Here is a 17,695-nt window from a genome sequence, read left to right on the forward strand (position 1 = left end):
GTTCCAGCCAATGGGCTGTAAGGGGAAGTCCATGTTGGGGGCTTCCGGGAATGGTTTTGCTTTTCTGGTATGAGAGACAGATATGTTTGGTGCAACTCTGTTGCCTTTCTCCTGCCCTGACCTGGAAGGTGAAGGTTACAGCTGTGGCAGCCAAGTGAGGACGTCAAAGAACACCAAAAAAAGACAGAAGAGCCTGGGAAATGCCAGCAACTGCCGATCTCCAGAATCCCTGGTAGGTAGGGAAATCAATCTCCTTTATCGATGCTTAGGCTACTAGCAGTCAAGTTCTCGGTAACTTGCAGCAGAAAGCAATTTTAACTAATAAAACGGACAATTACTTCTTAAATTAGGATGCTTAAGTCTTACAAACACCAAATGGGGAAAAAAAAAAGAGAAGGCAACTTGAACTTGAAGTAAGAGTTGGCTTATTGTTTGTGTTCTCAGAGTTTTAGCAAACTATCTAAAAAAGTAGGCTCAGGGAGTATATTAAAATACTAATTAACTTATAATCACTGTCTGGGATTATTAGATTCCATCATCTTATTGATACTTTCTGAATTTAAAGCATTCATAACACTTACACGTGAGCTATTCCAGATGTCTAAATACCGTAATGAATACACACCCTTTGTTGAACCACCGTTCAACACTGTCAATCCCTTAACACGTGCAGGCCAAAATTTAAGCATTCACAAATTTGCTAAGAATACAAAAAGATCAATAATCCCTGGAATCCTGTGCAGGATGTTCCTGTGCAGACTGAGTCCTGTAGTTGACCTCAGGACTAGACAGGGAGCCAACACGACAACACCCCTAAATCTTGTAGACAAGAATGTAAGGAGAAGGTCACATCTACCGAGCAGCCGTTACTTGGTGCTGCCCTCTGCTCTGAGCATTTCACGTAGGGACTGCAACAACCCTAGAGGGAGATTCTATTAGCCCATTTTACAGATGGAGAAATTGAGGCGAAGCGAGGGTGAGTAACTTGCCGAGACTATACAGGTAGGAATGCAGTCTGACTTTGACCTCTGAGAACAGCTACAATTCTCACCTTCTCGTTCAGGCAATTCCTGCCAGATCTTTTCAGGCTGGCACTGTTAAAGGCTCCCCACTGTTGCTAGTCCTGGGGTCCATCACCACTTCTGACTGGTTCCCACGATCACACTCACCCCTCTGTAAATAGTGCCTTCGTTAAATCCTCTTTGGTGGCCTGTGAGGGGACATCGGCTCCTGCCCAGCCCTGACCAAGACAATGGGGAGGTGAGATGTGCTCAGTCACCCTTGCAAGGAACAGGGGAAAAGGGAGTGTGAACGGGAGAAGGAGCCAAGTCCATGCTGAGATGCTTCATCACAAGGCCTGAAAGCAAAGACCCAGAACCTTCCTGGCTGCAGCTTGCCAGGCATGCCTGGTGACTCTGTTTGGAGGGTAGCAACTGTATGGGGGTGCACAGAGGTCTGTGCCTCTAAAGCAGAAGAAAGAAGCCCTCGCGCCTCAGGGTCAGACCTGGATGGAATCCCTGATTCTACCCCCCCTAGTACCTGAATGACCTGGAACAAGTTTCTTCACCCTTCTAGGCCTCAGTTTCTACACCTGTACTAAAATAACAGTGTGGCACCTCATAGGATTGTCGTTCAGGATTGAATGAGTTAATACACGTACAGCACTGAAGGTGGTGCCTGGGCGGCTCGTCGGTTAAGTGACTGACTTTGGCTCAAGTCATGATCTCCCTGTTCATAAGTTTGAGCCCCGCCTCAGACTTGCTGCTGTCAGCACAGAGACCCCTTCACGCCCTCTGTTCCCCTCTCTGTCTGCCCCTCCCCTGCTCATGCTCTCTCTCCCGCTCTCTCAAAAGTAAATAAACATAAAAAAAAAAAAGTTTAACTAAAAAACTAAAAATAAAATAATAAAGCACTTAAAATATTGTAAATGGCACCTAGAAAGTGACCATTAAGTGTCAGTTAATATTGCTATTATTAAAAATACTTCGGCCTTAAAACTGTTCCCTGTCGTGACTGTATCAATATCAACATCCTGGCTGTGATACCACACCAGTTTTGCAAGCTGCTACCACTGGGAGAAACGGTATTACTTCTGACAACTACATGTGAATCTACAATTATCTCAAAAATAAAAAGATTCAAAAAAATTTTTAGCTGCTTGCGGAGATACGAAATGGTGCAGCTGTTATAGAGAACAGCTGGGCAGTTCCTCCAAAAGTTAAACTGAATTATCAGCCGTGTCTTATGATCCAGCAACTTCAATCCTAGGTATATCCCCAAAAGAACTGAAATCAGGAAACTCTAACAGGGTATTTGTATTTCAGTGCTCATGGCAGTAATACTCACAGCAGCCAAAAGGTGGAAGCAACCCAACGATCTATCGACAGACAAATGGATAAGCAAAATGCGGGGTCAAACATGTAAGGGAATATTACTCAATCGTAATAAAAAGGAATGAACTCTCGACACCTGCTACAGGATGGAGGAAACCTGAATACATTACACTAAGTGAAGGAAGCCAGACACAAAAGGAGAGATGTTGGAGGATTCCACTTATAAGAAATCTCTAGAATAGACAGAGAGCCGATTGGAGGTTACCAGGGCCGGCGGGGGGGGGGGGGGGGGGGGGCGGTGGTGGAGAGACTGGGGGTTACCGTTTAATGAGTACAGGGTTTTCTGATTGGGATGATGAAGAAGTCTGGGAAATGGAATCGCTGTGAATGTGCTTAGTGCCACTGAATTGTGTACTTAAAAATGGTCTTCGAAACGGCAATGCACTTTAATAAGCAGTGAATTGTATCTCAACTAAGTTATTAAAGTTTTGTAAAATACTTCTCCCTTCTCAGGTGAGTAGAATTAAGTAACGTAAAATGCGTGAAAGTAACAAAGTGTTTGGTACACAGTAGGAGCTTCATAATTTCTTTCCTTTCTTCTGCCTATGAAAGGTGGTAGGGTCTGGCAGGAACTGACTGCCTTCTTGGAAAGAGAGAGAAACACACCCCCTTAGTTATAACAACATGAATCAGGTTCGTTAAACAAAACCCTTAAGGAACTAAAGGAACCCTTAAGGTTCAGAGAGGTTGAATAATGTGCCCAGGGGCACACAGCTCCCCGCTTCTCTCTTGAATATGCCCACAGGGTGGAGCGCTGCCTCTGTCCAACCCGGGACACAGGTTCTGCCTTGGCTGCAGCTGTACGGCTCCCAGCCCCCACCAGGCTCGTCACCAGGCTGGGATCCCTCCACCCGCCGTGTCCCATTACTTCCCAACTCAGGGCACAGGAAATATTAAAGAAGCCGCAGGGCCACTCTGGGGCCTAAAGTCCTTGCAAGGAGGGATGGCAGGCCCCCCAGACCTCCTGATCCCATGCCCATCTGCTGACCTCTCCCACCCACCGCAGGTGCATCAGCGTCCAGAGGCAGCGGCTGCCACGTCCTGGATCAGATGTCCACTTGCTGACTTGGTAAGATCAGCCTTCTGGCTTTTTTCTTAATGGAAGTAAAATAATTCCTGCTTCCCTCCACCTCCCTCCTTTCTTCTCATTTTCCCTCCCTAAGCTGGACAAGATCCCAGTCTTTCGGAAGTAAAAATAGCCACGCGTGCAGGGGGCACAGCAGCCGGGGACAGTTCAAGTTTCTTTCTTTTCTAGCCAGGCACTAAAAATAACCAGCTGAAGCTCTGAAAAGCGTGGCCCTCTGCACCTGGCCCAGAGCCTGGCCCAGGCAATGCCCCTGTCACATTTCTCCTCCCACAAGAAAGGCTCACACCAGGCTGAAGAGAGAAAGGCCCCCGAGCCCGTGTCCTCTGGCCTCCTCTGCAGAGCTGCTATCCATGTCTAAGGGCAGGATCTCTCCTGACACGGCCAAGTTTTTCACGGTCAGGACCCTTCCCCTCACCTTACCCAGAAATCCCACCCTCCCAGCCCACCCCACCTCAATTCAGTGTCCCTGGTTTATGAATGATGTAAACAGGTGCACATTTGTGCAATGCTTCACAGTTTACAAAGCTATTTCCAAATCTCATTAACTCTGCATAACAATATTGAGGGGGGAGAATTATTATGTGGAATATTATTATTGTTATTATTCCCATGTGAAAACTGAGGCTCAGAAAAGAGGGGTAACTTGCTCAGGGTCACACAGCCAGGAAATTTTGGAGGGAGGATCTGAATCTTGACCTCCAAATCCTATCTCCTTTGCTTTGAACTTGAGGCCACCAGTCTGTGGGATCACTGGGATGCCCTGGAAAGCCCTGGAACAATACAGACTTTGACTACTTACTCCTTTGAGGTTCTGAGTCAGTAGGTCTGGCATCATGTCCAGGAATGGGTAATTTTTCAATGCTCCTCCAGTGGTTCTGATGACTTTCCAGATCTGGGAGCACTACACTAAACCTGTTTTAGTCAATACTTGATCTGACCAATATTCTTCCTTGGGGACTTAAGGGTTGACTCTGCCTACAAGTTCTACAAAATGACAGCTGACTCATCTCTAACAGGGAAAACCACCAAGAAGGTGATGTGGGTATCCAGAAGCTGCAGGTCATGGGGGCATGCTGACGGGTGCCCCCGCAGAGCAGACGAGTACCCTAAGCACTCGTCTACACCCCTTGCACATGGGGGGCTTCCTTTAGCTACCTGTCCTGCGGGGAGTTCTGGGTGATGGGTGAGCTCACCTTGCTGCCTAGGACAGGATGGCTATTTGGGGCTGCCTCTTACCCTGGTGCCAGATCATAATGGTGACAGCCTCACGCCTGACTCACTAAAAGTCAAGAGAGCCTCGTGAGTGGGTAAACCCACGTGCTACCTAATATTCTGGGATTTGTGCCAACGGTCCCTGGTGGGTACCATGGCACTGAGTGAGGAGCCCCGGCCTCCTGTCTATTAAAGTATTCATCTCCTGCTGCTCTCTCCCCTGGACCCTTCTCACTCGGGCCATCATGGGCCCAAGGACATTTCAGCAAGACTGGGTTGGTCCTGCATTCCGAGCCACTAAAAAGTCTCCAACACCGTACATGTGACAGGGCCAGGCTATTTAGACTCAGTCTCTCCTTCCTTTCCCTTTCTTTTTCCCTTTGAGGAAAAGCTACAGGCTTTGCTACTGGCCAAACCATCAATTTTGAGTTGGGATGGGCTTCTTACAAGGAATTCTCACATAACCAAAGAGACTAAATACCACCCAGCTCTGTTATTTACTAGCTGCGTGGCCTTGGACAAATTAAACTCAGTTGCACCGTATCAGGCATGGCAAATAGCTGTTGGCTGTGCCGCTGCCTTCCGTTTCCTAGTCTGTGGCAGACATTGCTAATAGGTCACAGCCCTCTTGCCTACTGATCCCAACTGTGCCTAAGCCTTTGGATGACGTATCTAGGTGGCCACTCCCCCTGCCACAGCTGTCAGTCTAATGGTAAAGGCAATTTACCATCCGGGAGACTGAATTGTTTCTCAGGTTCTTTCTACCTCTAAAACTCTGATTCTGTAATAACAGGTCTTAATCTGACTCCGGGAACCTCTGAGGTGGGCTTCAGGCGTCCTGCGAAGCTCCTAAAATCATCTGCAAAATTTTATGTGCAAGTACTTGCGTATGTTTTATGGTAGAATTCCCACCGGATTTTCAGAAGAATTCATGAGCCCCTAAGTCAATAACCACTGGGTTAGAGGCTGTCACAGTAAACATCATGCAAACGAATGACTAAATAAGATAATTTCAGATTGGGAGAAGTTTAGTGAGGAAGTAAACAAAGGGGTATGATAGAAATGAAGTGGGAAGAGAGACCTTTCTGAGATGACATTTAAGTTAGATCTGCAAATATGAGGGGACAGCGTTCCAGGCAGGAGGAACAGTTCAGAGCTCCTAGGGTAAGCAAGAGCCCATCATGCTTGAGGATCGAAAGTTAGCCAGTGAGGCTGGAGTAGAGTGGGCAGGAGTGAGGGGGCAGGAAAGGAAGGGGATCAGATGACACTGAAAAGGTAGGGAGGGGCTAGACCATGCAGGAAGGATCTTAAAGATCAGACTACAGTGCTTAGACTTTATTCTAAGTACAATGGAAAGTCTTTGAATGATGTGAAGCAAAGTGACAGAATCATATTAGTGCTTTAAAAAGATCCCTCTGGCTGCTACGGGGATTGGATTCAACACGAAGTGGAATCGGAAGTCCAGTTAGGAAAGTGTTGCGATGGTCCAGGAAGAAGATGGCACTTCCCTGGATCAGGGTCATGGCCATGGAGATGAAGAAAAGGGGGAGGATCTCAAATACAGTTTGGACACTGACTCCAAAGGAGTCCAGGATGACTTCTAGGTTTTGCTTGAGCAAGGAGTAAATAGGGGTGCCGTTCCTGAGATGGGGAAGACTAGGGTTTTGGGGGAGGGGTGGGGCACAGCTAGATGTACCCTCTGGGTGTGTTGAGTCTGAGATGCCTCATAAGCACGCCAAGTGGGCATGCCAGCAGGGCAGTCAGGCACTAGCATCAGAATGCACGGCAGGAGGTGGAACTGCAGGTCTAAGACTGAGAGTCAATCTGTATCAAGTCTTGGACCTAGAAGGGATCGCCTGCAGGGTGCCGGTGAAGAAGACCTTGGTTCCAAGTCCCAAATAACACCAACATGTAAAGAGCAGGAAAGAGAAGCATTTGCAAAGAGGACTAGATAAACAGCACAGTGAGAGAGGTAAGGAGAAAACCAGGCAAACAGGAGGGCAGAGAAGCCAAGAGAAAAGGGCACAAAGGCTGGCCACGTGTTTGGAATATCGCCGAGAGGCTGAGTCAGGGAAGACGGGACAGGTTCGGGCCACCCAGGGGGTATGGGGGCAGGCTCAGGGCTGTGGTCAGGGGTGCGGTGTGACCAGGGCAGACTGAGGGTAAAAGGCTCAATGTACTCAAAAATTGATTCCAGGGGCGCCTGGGTGGCTCAGTCGGTTAAGAGTCTGACTTCTGCCCAGATCTTGATCTCATGATACGTGGGTTCGAGCCCTACATCAGGCTCTGTGCTAACAGCTCAGAGCTTGGAGCCTGCTTTGGGTTCTGGGTCTCTCTCTCTCTCTCTCTCTCTCTCTCTCTCTCAAAAATGAATAAATATTAAAAAGAAACTTTTAAAAAAATTGGTTCCAGCAGGGTCTAAGATCTAACAGGTAAGGCAGATGAGGAAAGCATCTTTAAGAAAGCAGGCCAGGAAAATAACTTTTTGAATAACGTAAAAGTGCAAACCACAAAGGAAAAAACAGATAAATTCAATTTATTAAAATTACTAACTTCTGGGGGCACCTGGGTGGCTCAGTCAGTTAAGCGGCTGACTTCGGCTCAGGTCATGATCTCACAGTCCGTGAGTTTGAGCCCCGCGTCGGGCTCTGTGCTGACAGCTCAGAGCCTGGAGCCTGTTTCAGATTCTGTGTCTCCCTCTCTCTGACCCTCCCCCGTTCATGCTCTGTCTCTCTCTGTCTCAAAAATAAATAAACGTTAAAAAAAAAATTAAAAAAAAAATTACTAACTTCTGATCATCAAAAGACTCCATCAAGAGAAGGAAGCCACAAATGGGGAGCTTTTTACAACACCAACAACTGAAAAGTGACTAATAAAATGACCAGAACATATACAGGTTTCTACAGCCAATGAGAAAAAAATAAAGTAGAAAAACAGGGAAAAGACTCAGACAAGCATCTCACAGGAAAGGAATCCCAAGTGGCTAGACCACATATGGAATATGCTTATCTGACAGTGAAGAGAATACATACCAAAGCGATAAGAAAACACTAGTTTATATGCACTAAATAAGTGTTGGCGAGGATGGGGCAGCTGGGTGGCTCAGCTGGTTGAGCATCCTGCTCTTGATTTTGACTCAGGTCATGATCTCCACGGTTCGTGAGATTGAGCCTCGCCTCAGGCTCTGTGTTGAAAGCACAGAACCTGCTTGGGATTCTCTCTCTCCTCTCTCTGCCCCTCACCCTGCTCTCTCTCTCTCTCAAAAATATTAAAAAAAAAAGTGTTGGTGAGGATATGGGACAACCAGAACATCCGAACACCAGTGGTGAGTCAGTACAACGAAATAAAAAAGAACTTCCTATCATCTCATAAAGCTGAAGACGCACATACCTGTGGCCCCTCTACCCCCGGCCTGAAACCCCTTATGCATGTGCATTGGGACTCAAGGCAGCACTGTTCCCTCAGCACTAGAAAGGAAAAACAGACTCTCCCAAACTCATCCAGTGATACTCTAGTTCAGGAGTTTGCAAACTAAGGGCTGTGGGCTAAACCCAGTCCTTTGTCTGTTCATCAGAACACAGCCCTGTTCCTACATTTCTATATTGTCTGTGGCTGCTTTCCTACAGTGGTGCGAGTTACATAGCTGCAACAGAGATGTTCGGCTCCGAGAGCCTAAAATATTTATTTTCTGGGGGACTCCTGCTATAAAGAAATGGAAATGAATGGATTACAGCACCGTGCAACAAGGGCATTCACCTCAGAAAAATAATTTTTTTAAGTAGGTTCCATGCCCAACATGGAGCCCAACACGGGGCCTGAACTCATGACCACGAGATCAAGACCTGAGCTGAGATCAAGAGTCGGATGCTTAACCAACTGAGCTACTCAGATGCCCCTCATTTCAGCAATAAATATACACAGTATAATTTCATTTAAAACAACAACCCCCCCCAAGATATTCATAGAGATATAAACACATGATAAAACTATTAGGGGCACCTGGGTGGCTCAGCTGGTTAAGCGTCCAGCTCTTGACTTCAGCTCAGGTCATGCTCTGCCCCACATCTGGCTCAGCGCTGACATCGCAGAGCCTGCTTGGGATTCGCTCTTTCTCTCCTTCTCTCTATGCCCCTCCCCACCCTTGCTCTCTCAAAATAAATAAATAAACTTCAAAAAAAAAAACCAGTACTACATTAAAAAAAAGCTATTTGAAAAAAGCAAAGGCAAAATAATGTGAAACAGAGTAAGTTACCTCTGAGGGTAAAGTTACCTCTGAGGGCACAAACAGAACCTGAAAAGGATAGTTTTTTTTTTTTTCCTTACATTGGATGGAAGGTACCAGTATTCTTTATACTTTACGCATATTTTTGGCATGTAACAGTATCTGCCCACTTAAATGCATTTTTTCATTTTTCCATACCAGTAGAGTTTTAGCTGGACAAATGGCATCCCAGCTAAAGACTACAATTCCCAGACTTCCTTGTACAGGTGTCGCCATATGACCAGGTTCCACCAATGGGCTGTGAATGGGAGGAACAGGTTCTGTTTCTGGGTCCCATCTTTCCAATGATCTGGCTAGGCTACACTTCCTCCTGGCTGCCTGAAAAGATGCTGATAACTGGGTCCACCTTCTATAAGAATGCCCAAGCTGCCAACCAGTCCCAGATCACCTTTGACCTCTGGACTGTTACATGAGAGATGAGAGAGGAGTACACTTCCATCCTGCTTAAGCTTCTGGTTTTTGTTTGTTTTGAGAGGGGAAGAGAATCTTTTTTTTTTTTATAGAAGCTTAGCCTTAGCCTAACTAATATACTCTAAATTTTGTGAATCTACTTGATGTTTGCTTTTTTAAAAAAAATATTTATTTTTAAGATAGAGAGAGACAGAGTGCGAGCAGGGGAGGGGCAGAGAGAGAGGATGACACAGAATCGGAAGCAGGTTCCAGGCTCTGAGCCGTCAGCACAGAGCCTGACATGGGGCTCGTGAACCGTGACATCATGACCTGAGCCCAAGTCAGACGCCTAACCGGCTGAGCCATCCAGGTGCCCCGATGTTTACTTTTTAAGGAAAAAAAAAATTTTTTTTTTTAAGCAGGTGGGGTAAAGAAGTGGATGTAATAAGTGGGGAAATTTTGTTGAAAAGGGGAGCACAGAAAAGTAGCAGTGAAGGGTGAATATACAGTTGTGGATTTTTTAAAATTTTATTTTATTTTTATAAAGGGAGAACAAAAGTAGGTTTGGTGTGTGCGATGAAAATGATCCAGTAGTGAGGAAGCGACTGATGATGCTAGAAGCAGAAATGATACTCCAGGACTGAAGTCTCTGATAAAGAAGGAGAAAGAGCCAGAGCACAGGTCAGGAGACTGGCTTTTGACAAGAGCAGAGATCGCTCTCACTGGGGGGGAGACAGAAAACAACAAGTAGATTTGTGGATCCAGCAGCAGGTGGATAAGAAACTCCCCCACTTGCTTGTTTCTACTTTTTCAAGAAAATGGAAAGCAAGGTCATCAGCCAAGGATTGGGAAGAGAGGCTATGGGAGATTCAAAGCTCCCTTCTGGATCACAGAAGAAAATCAATTATATCACATGATGCAGAATATCTATCTCCAATCCTACTTTGTGGTACCACTCCAGGGCCTTCCCTGAAGAGTAGAGAGCATGATGAAAATGGCTATGATTATGATTCCCATTTTACAGAGGAGAAAAGCAGGCTTACAGAGGTTTAAGTAAGGCACCCAAGGAGCTGATTAGCAGTGACACTGGGGACTCACCGGGTCTGTATGACCACGGAACCAATTATTCAATGCTCTGGCACACCCAAAGTCCTGAATGAACAGTAGTAAGATTTGGCACAGACAAGATCATCCTCTATGACTTCATTCAGTCAACATTTCCCCAGCCAGAGGTCATCGGGTCATCGTGCCTGAGTGGCCCAGACGCTTCAGGCCACACGGGAAGATCTCGTGAACTGTCAGACGTGTGCGTGCGCATGCATCTGTGTGCACGCGTATGAGACGGAAAGCGGTCCAAGGGAGATACAGATACATATCGGCATTCTTGGGCTCTAGTTCAGAACTATTCTCCGAAGTGCTGAAGAGTTGGTTTGTCTCAGAGCACTAATGCATTTTGGAAAAGAGAAAGAATTTTTAAAGGCAAGCCATCTCTCATCCTCTTTCTTCATTCACAGGGCCAGAAAAGTGGTATTTCTGGCAGGGGCTAGAGGCAGAATACTCTATAAATACAAAGCCATTAAATCCCATGCAGCGGGAACCTGATCGGAGCCTCCTTTTAATTTCCTGACATGAGCTGGCCACTAACCCAATTACCCAGAATCCCCGGAGGAGCCCTCCGCCCTCCCAACAAGCACAAAGAGAGTGAGAGCATATTGCATGGATGTCGGCCCAGCTTTCACTGAAATCAAATATCTTTTAGAAAACACTTGGGGAAAAGGCAGGCAAGGGCTGAGGGGAGGAGGAAGTGGAGCGGGACAGGGAGGCTGCTGGCCCGAGGCAGGTGAAGTGAGGTGAGGAGAAGGTGAAGTTCGCAGGACAGGCCTTCCAGGGAGAGCTGCTGAAAGCCCAGAGCCATGCTGAAGCGTGTGGGCTTCCTGTGAAAGGCAGCAAATGGTTTTCCAGGTTCTTCGGCTCAGAGGCTGGCAGGCCACACCCCAGCCAGGCGGGGAAGCCCAACTATCGGGGGAGAGCCGCTCCGCTGCTGTCCCGAGGGGACCTCTCATCCTGACTTTACACCCCAGACAGGGGGCCAGCCCCAGACGGAGGTCACCCCTGAGATGCCCACCAGCGAATCCAGGAGGAAGATCAGGGTGGCCAGTATGTCTCACCTCACGCGAGACCGCCTTTGAACCAACTACTCTAATAACACGCCCAGAAAGGTGACGGCTTAAAGCAATCCCACGGTGGATTTCACCAAGGAGTCATTCCACGTGGTCCCCCCGCCCCACTTGACCTGCAGGTGTCAACACCCCTGCTCCCCAGGTGAAGAGATGGAGGCCCAGGAGTGTGAGCCAGAGAGAGAACGCACACGGCAGGATTCCCTCAGAGCTAGGAGCGAGGGCGCAGGCCCCAACCCTCAACCCAGTGTGGATTTTGTGTCTGATTTCTTATGAAGAGAAAAGTCACTTTTTTTCTCTGAAAAAGCAGACTTTCACACACTGGATTTGCTTAAAGTGAGACAGACCTGGGTACTGCCTACGTGGAACAGTCGATGATGATGATTCCAGAGCCGACGGCGGCCCCAAGGCAGGGGGGAGGCTGAGTCGCAAGAAGTCCCATCACCAGAGTTTCCCCTCTCTCCCCCACCCCCACAGGTGCTGGCCCCCAAATTATGAAGCAGTGTCTAAGGTGTTTTACTTGCGAAAAGAAAAACTGTAAAAGACAGGGGCGCCTAGGTGGCTCAGCGGGTTAAGCATCTGACTTTGGCTCAGGTCACGATATCACGGTCTGTGGGTTCGAGCCCTGTGGCAGGCTCTGTGCTGACAGCCTGCTTTGGATTCCGTCTCCCTTTCTCTCTGGCCCTCCCGCCCCCCCACCGCACACACGCTCTCTAGAGCTGCTGGACAGAAGATAGGAAACAGCTTAAGATGTGCAGGTGAGGTAGGGAGGAGGGGGAGCGGACATTCGCATCCCTTCTCCGCCTCCTGCCACCCCCACACTTCTGCACAAGACCCGAGACCCGGGACCCTGGCCCCTGGTTCCTCCAAGCGAGGCCCACCCCAGATCCTTCAGGAGGAGCGGCTCCCAGGGAGGCTGCAGCCTGCCTCTCAGAGTCGGGCCAGAGTCTGGGGGAAAGCAGAGGGAGGGCAGGGAGCCTGTGCCCGCCCCAGGGGCCCAGGCTGCTGCTCACGAGGTGGTGGGGGGACAACCAAACAAAAGCAGGAGCCGGGGCAGCTGCCAAGAGCCCCCACCTGGCAGGGGCCCAGGCTCCTCAATGAGGCATGCTCCTCCTCAGGGGGCTGGTCCCCGTGGAGCTTCTGATGGCAGGATCCCGCCAAGGCTCTGCGCTGCAGGGGACAGAAACTAAATGGAGGCACTCGGCTTTGTCCGCTCCGGGAGCCTTTGTGTCATCCTGTCCCCTCTGGATTTAGAACTGCCAGCACTGGGGCGGCGTGGCGGAGGGGAGGGTTCTGCGGACGGCCCCTCCTCCCCTCCTCCTCCAGGCAGAGCTCCGGAAAGGGCCTCTCCAGGCTGGGCCCAAGGGGTGTCAGATGCCCCTTGCTGCCACCCTAGAGAGAAACCATGCAGGGGGTTCAAGTGGTGGTCCCTCCCTTTTTCCTCATCTCTCCTTCCCCTTCCCACGCTCTTCAGCTCACAATCCCGGGGTGAGGGTGGGGTGGCCTGGGGTTGGGGCAGACATGGCACAGAGCATGGGGAAACTCCAGGCTCTGGGCCCAGCTCCCCACACATCGGCAGAGCCTGAGGGTGGGAAAGACCTTGAGCCCCAAGCCCTACAGGACTCAATTCTGTCATCGTTAAAATTCAGGAGCATACTAATAGCACGGCAGCTCCCCTCTGCTCCAAGTTCCCCAGATGCTGTGAAGTAAGCAATGAGAGTCCACAAACTACAACCAGAAAAGGCCAATGCACAGCTGGCCCCCGGCCTGACCCAGTGCCCTCATGCCCAACTTCCAGAACAAGGCAGTAGCCCCCGTCCCCAGGATTTATGAGCTAGCTTCTCTAAGACTTAGAAACCCTTAGGCTGGCTTCCAGCAGCCCTCGGAGGAGGAAGTCCACAGGCCAGCACTGAAGCATACTGCTGAGGACCCCTGTGCCTCAGTTTCCTCATCTGTGAACCCCAGGATGCTCTGGAGGAGCAGAAAGAGCCTGGTGTAGCAATCAAGGGACCCTGGTCAGTCACTAACTCGGGTCACACCCTACACAAGGGTATGACTCAAATTGTGTAGAATCAAAATGAACTCACAATCTTTCAGGAGGTCTAACACAGCCCACTTTTAGTCTAGAAAGAAGACTGTTCTTACTTGACCACCCCTCCCCCCCAACGAAGCAGCTGGCATGTTTCTAAATCACTGAGTGGCTTCACCATCTCAAAGGTGTTAAATGAAGAGGCTAACGAGAAATGTGGTTTAAAGGGCAACATGCTATGTAGACACCGGGGTAGCTGAGGAACTGCTTCAGGAGCATGTTTAGAGGTGGGCACGCTGGGCCAGCTGGGGTGGTGCACGCGACGGAGACCAGAAGTCTCTTATTTCCCCAACACGGCAAGGTCCAAGTTGTCCTACTGACAAAGCATCAATTAAATTAGCGCCTTCTTCCCCAGGGATGCAGGGAGAGGAGGATGAGAGGAGCGCTGGGCTTCCAGAAGCCCCCTCTCAGGGAGGGACTACATTCGAGACCAGCCCATTCCTTTTCACTCCCAGCCCCTCCCCCATCACACAATCTTCAACACGCACCTCTTTTCCTGCCTCCTCCCCCTTCTGGAAAGGTTCCAGGGCCCAGAACCATAAAAGCGGATGTGTAAGAACTTCCACCAGCTCCCTCGAAAGTTGCAGAAGAGGAGAAACACACACACACACACACACACAGACGCACACACATCCCCCAAGATGGACCTGGGCAAGGGTCATCAATCTGAGCAGATCAAGAAGGAAGGGGATGAAGGGGAGCCCAGAGAAGTGTTGCCCAAATAATGAGAAGCCTACCCCTCCCAGGGTGGACCAGGGGCCTCGCCCCAAAAGGAGGGCCTTCCCCAGAGGGCCAAGCCAGCTTTCTAGGGCCCAAGTGGGGTCGGGATTTTCCAGAGGATCCTTAATGCGGAACTTCCGATGCCTGCCCCGTGCCCCCCTCAGCAGTGGAGCTGTGAGGCGGCCGTAAACCCGCGTGTAGGGTGCGTGTGAGAGAGGAAAGGGGGGCGCCCCAGGGAGCAGGGGCCCCACCTGGGATGCGTGCAGAGACTTTCCGGTCTGTGCCGCCCAGGGGGCAGGGACACAGGGGTCCGGGACGCCCAGTGAGAAGGGACCCCGGGCCTCGGTCGGAGCACAGCGTGGCCGTGCGGGCCTCTTACCTTCCTTCAGCATCCCCACTTTGAGGCATTTCATGAAGCGGCAGGCCTGGCAGGACTTGCGCCTCCGTTTCGTGATCTCACACTCATTGGTGGCCGGGCAGCTGTACTCGATGTTTCCTGTAACCAGACACAGACAGGCTTGCCACGTGCCCTCCCGGAGCCCCGCCCACCAGCCAAAGGCCGGATGGAGATGGACCGGCGGGACCTACGACTGCCCCTTATCCCGAGGTTTCCGTAGGGCAGTGGCTCCCACGGGGGGTGCTCGGAGGTCCCCACCACGATGTTCCCGACCCTCTTAAATGCTTAGATCCCAGACCCGGAGGGCGGGGTGGGCCAGGCAGCCACAGCTTTGAAGAAGGGGAGCCCACGGCTTTGAAGGCCCCACTGAGCTGGCATTTTACCCCAGGCACAGAACACCTCCTTGCACTGACCAGAATGTCAGTGCAGGCCACCGGCCCCTATGCCCTCCAGCCGGGGGCCCCAAAGCACGGGCAAAGCCTCCTGGAAGCTCTGCCCGCCCCGGGCCCAGGGCCTGTGTTCCGTGTCCCTCTCTGCACACCCGGGCCACCGCTTGCTGACCTTGAGAGAAATCACTTTCCTCTGAGTCTCAGTCTCCTCGTCTGCAAAGCGGTGTGTAGGATCTCCCACGTGAAAGCAGGAGCAAGTGCATTAAAAATGCTAAAGCACTAGGGCGCCTGGCTGGCTCAGCTGCCAGAGCACGGGACCCCTGATCTCAGGGTGGTTGGGTTCAGGCCCCTTGTTGGGCACAGAGCTTACTTTAAAAAAAAAAAAAAAAAGTAAAGCACTACTCAACGTAGCCGATTACATAACCACAGCCCTACTACAGAGGGAATTGGTGACCGTTTTCTGGTCTCGCCCCTTGAATGCATTCTAATAATGGCTACCATGAACCTGACCCATGCTCCCAGGAGGCTGTCGGCCCCTCGAAGGCAAACCCTTGTGCTGTTCACCACTCAGTCTCCCAGATACACCGAGATCAGCCCCTGCCATGCAGAAGCCATGCAAGAAAAACTTGTGGAATGAGTCACCGACAGAATCCTCATGGCAATCACGCGAGGTCGGTATTGACACTGCCCCCATGTTACAGGAAAGGCTGTGGCTGCCTTTCTAACGCAGGGCATAGCGTCTCCCCCACGTCCTCTTACCTGCCTATAATTACTTAACATATAGGCGTTGTGTAGCTATAAATGTGAAGAGAAAGGCAATGGGAAGGAAAGGGAGGTCCAGTGGAGTAGAGGAGAGAAAGGCAATTGGAAGGTAAAATGCAACAGTGACCCAGTGCTGTTCTGTTTTTATCTGGTCTTCTCAGCCCCTGTCCCAACTCTGGGAGGCCTGCCAGAGCCTGTGGTTTTCAGAGAACAGACTCTGGACTAGTGCAAATTCCCCTTGCCCACCCCCATCAGATGCCCACCTGAGGGAGCAGGGAGAAGGCTGCCCTCCTAACCCTCTCGTCAGGCCCAGGGACACTCCTCCAAAGCAGGGGTGCTTGTGGGCCCACCTCGCCTGGCAAGGACACTGCCCGGCATGGAGCACCCTCTGAAAGGTCACTCCTGGCCTGAGACAGAGCTTGAAAGGTTAGTTCCAGACCTGCCTGGCCTCCGAATCCCCCCTCTCTCCCCAGCCCCATCCACATTAGCAGTTCCAACAGCGGTCTTTACTGCGCACCTGCTCCCGTGCATGATCCGCACGGGTGGTCACTCCTCACAAGGCCCCTCGGAGGTGGGCCCACCAGTGCCCCATTTCACAGGCCCAGCAACGAGACTAGGGGGTGCTGAAATGAGTTACTGAAGGCCACACAGAGCCCCTGTGCCACCCCTGCACTCCACAAGAAGCTTGGGGAAACCAGACAGGCCCCTCCCTGTTGCCACCCCAGCAGCGGAGGTGGTCTGGAGGAAGTTGGGAGGGTGCTGTCTTCCAGAATCCCTGTGCCTCAGCCTCCCCCTGTGGCCTATGGAAAATACTGACCATTGGATTTTCTGAGAGCCAGCAGGAACCAAGCTGTGCCCCTGACAAAGGGCTCTGAAGTCATAAAATTGTAGCGCCCCCCGATTACAAGGTGAGGGCTCACAAGAGCTTGCTGAGTATTCTCAGCCTCATTTAGTACTGGGGAGGAGACATGACTTGCCTGGGGCACCTTAGATCTCCATCTCTCTACGCACCTCTCTCTGAATTCCAGCCGCCATCACCTTATCACCTTTCTCCCTCCCATTTCTTGCAGGGTGGGGAGGAGGGTCTAAAAGTCCCCCTCGGTGCAGCAGGGTGGGAGAGGGCAGGAAGGGGAAGGGATAAGGATTCTGTGAGCCCCTCCCCTCTTATCCAGCCCTAACCATTTCTTAGGTCACTCTGGCTTGTGTGGCTTCTTGGCAAATAATTTCAGTATTTCCAGAAGCACAGTAATAAACAGGAGAAAAACACAAATATGAATTAATTCATCCAAGTCCATCTTGGCTTAGGAGGCTCTGTAGAGTTTGGTCCCTGCCACCATCCCACCCCCACCCCTCTCTCTCCAGCCTCAATATCCCTCCCCCTGCCCCCACTGTCCTGCATAATCATCAGTTCCTGGAACTCAGTGATAACACAGGCTTCCAGGCCTTTGTTCCAGCTGCTTAGAACAACCCCAGTAAGCTCCCTCCACCACCTCACCTGGCCCGTCTACACCTCCAGGTCCCACGGATACAGGTGCTACTCCTCACCGTCACCTGACTCCTAGACCAGCTCCTCTGGAGTCCAGGCGCTCGGCACACACAGGAGGCGCTCGGTACACGCCGAGAGCCAGCACTAACAGGTGCTTCCCATGAAGCAGCTATTGGTGTGCTTTTCACATACTGCACCTTTAATTTTCCCAACAACTCTGGGAGGTAAACATCTTTTCCTCCACCTTATAGATGAGAGCAGAGTCCAGGATGAGTCAGAGCAAGGACTTGAACCCAGATGGTCTGGCTCCA

The 17,695-nt window shown here is 50.5% G+C and overlaps 1 protein-coding gene and 1 long non-coding RNA gene across 4 annotated transcripts in view; one reads left to right on the top strand and one right to left on the bottom strand.

Moving 5' to 3' along the window:
• Positions 1 to 17,695, bottom strand: part of ESRRB (estrogen related receptor beta) — a 172,892-nt gene that overhangs the window by 22,941 nt on the left and 132,256 nt on the right. For all 3 annotated transcript variants that reach the window (XM_086709203.1, XM_086709204.1, XM_086709202.1), the window contains exon 3: positions 14,730 to 14,846. In XM_086709203.1, coding sequence (XP_086565329.1) covers positions 14,730 to 14,846 — 117 coding nt within the window. The remainder of the gene's footprint in view (positions 1 to 14,729; positions 14,847 to 17,695) is intronic.
• On the top strand, positions 28 to 11,129 carry LOC147579821 (uncharacterized). Its single transcript, XR_015252159.1, has 3 exons — positions 28 to 232; positions 3,400 to 3,462; positions 9,912 to 11,129. It is a non-coding gene; the product is annotated as an uncharacterized LOC147579821 (long non-coding RNA).

This window comes from Puma concolor, chromosome B3 (assembly GCF_028749965.1).
Source record: "Puma concolor isolate L17-30 chromosome B3, mPumCon1.1.hap2, whole genome shotgun sequence".
NCBI classification, from domain to species: Eukaryota; Metazoa; Chordata; class Mammalia; order Carnivora; family Felidae; genus Puma; species Puma concolor.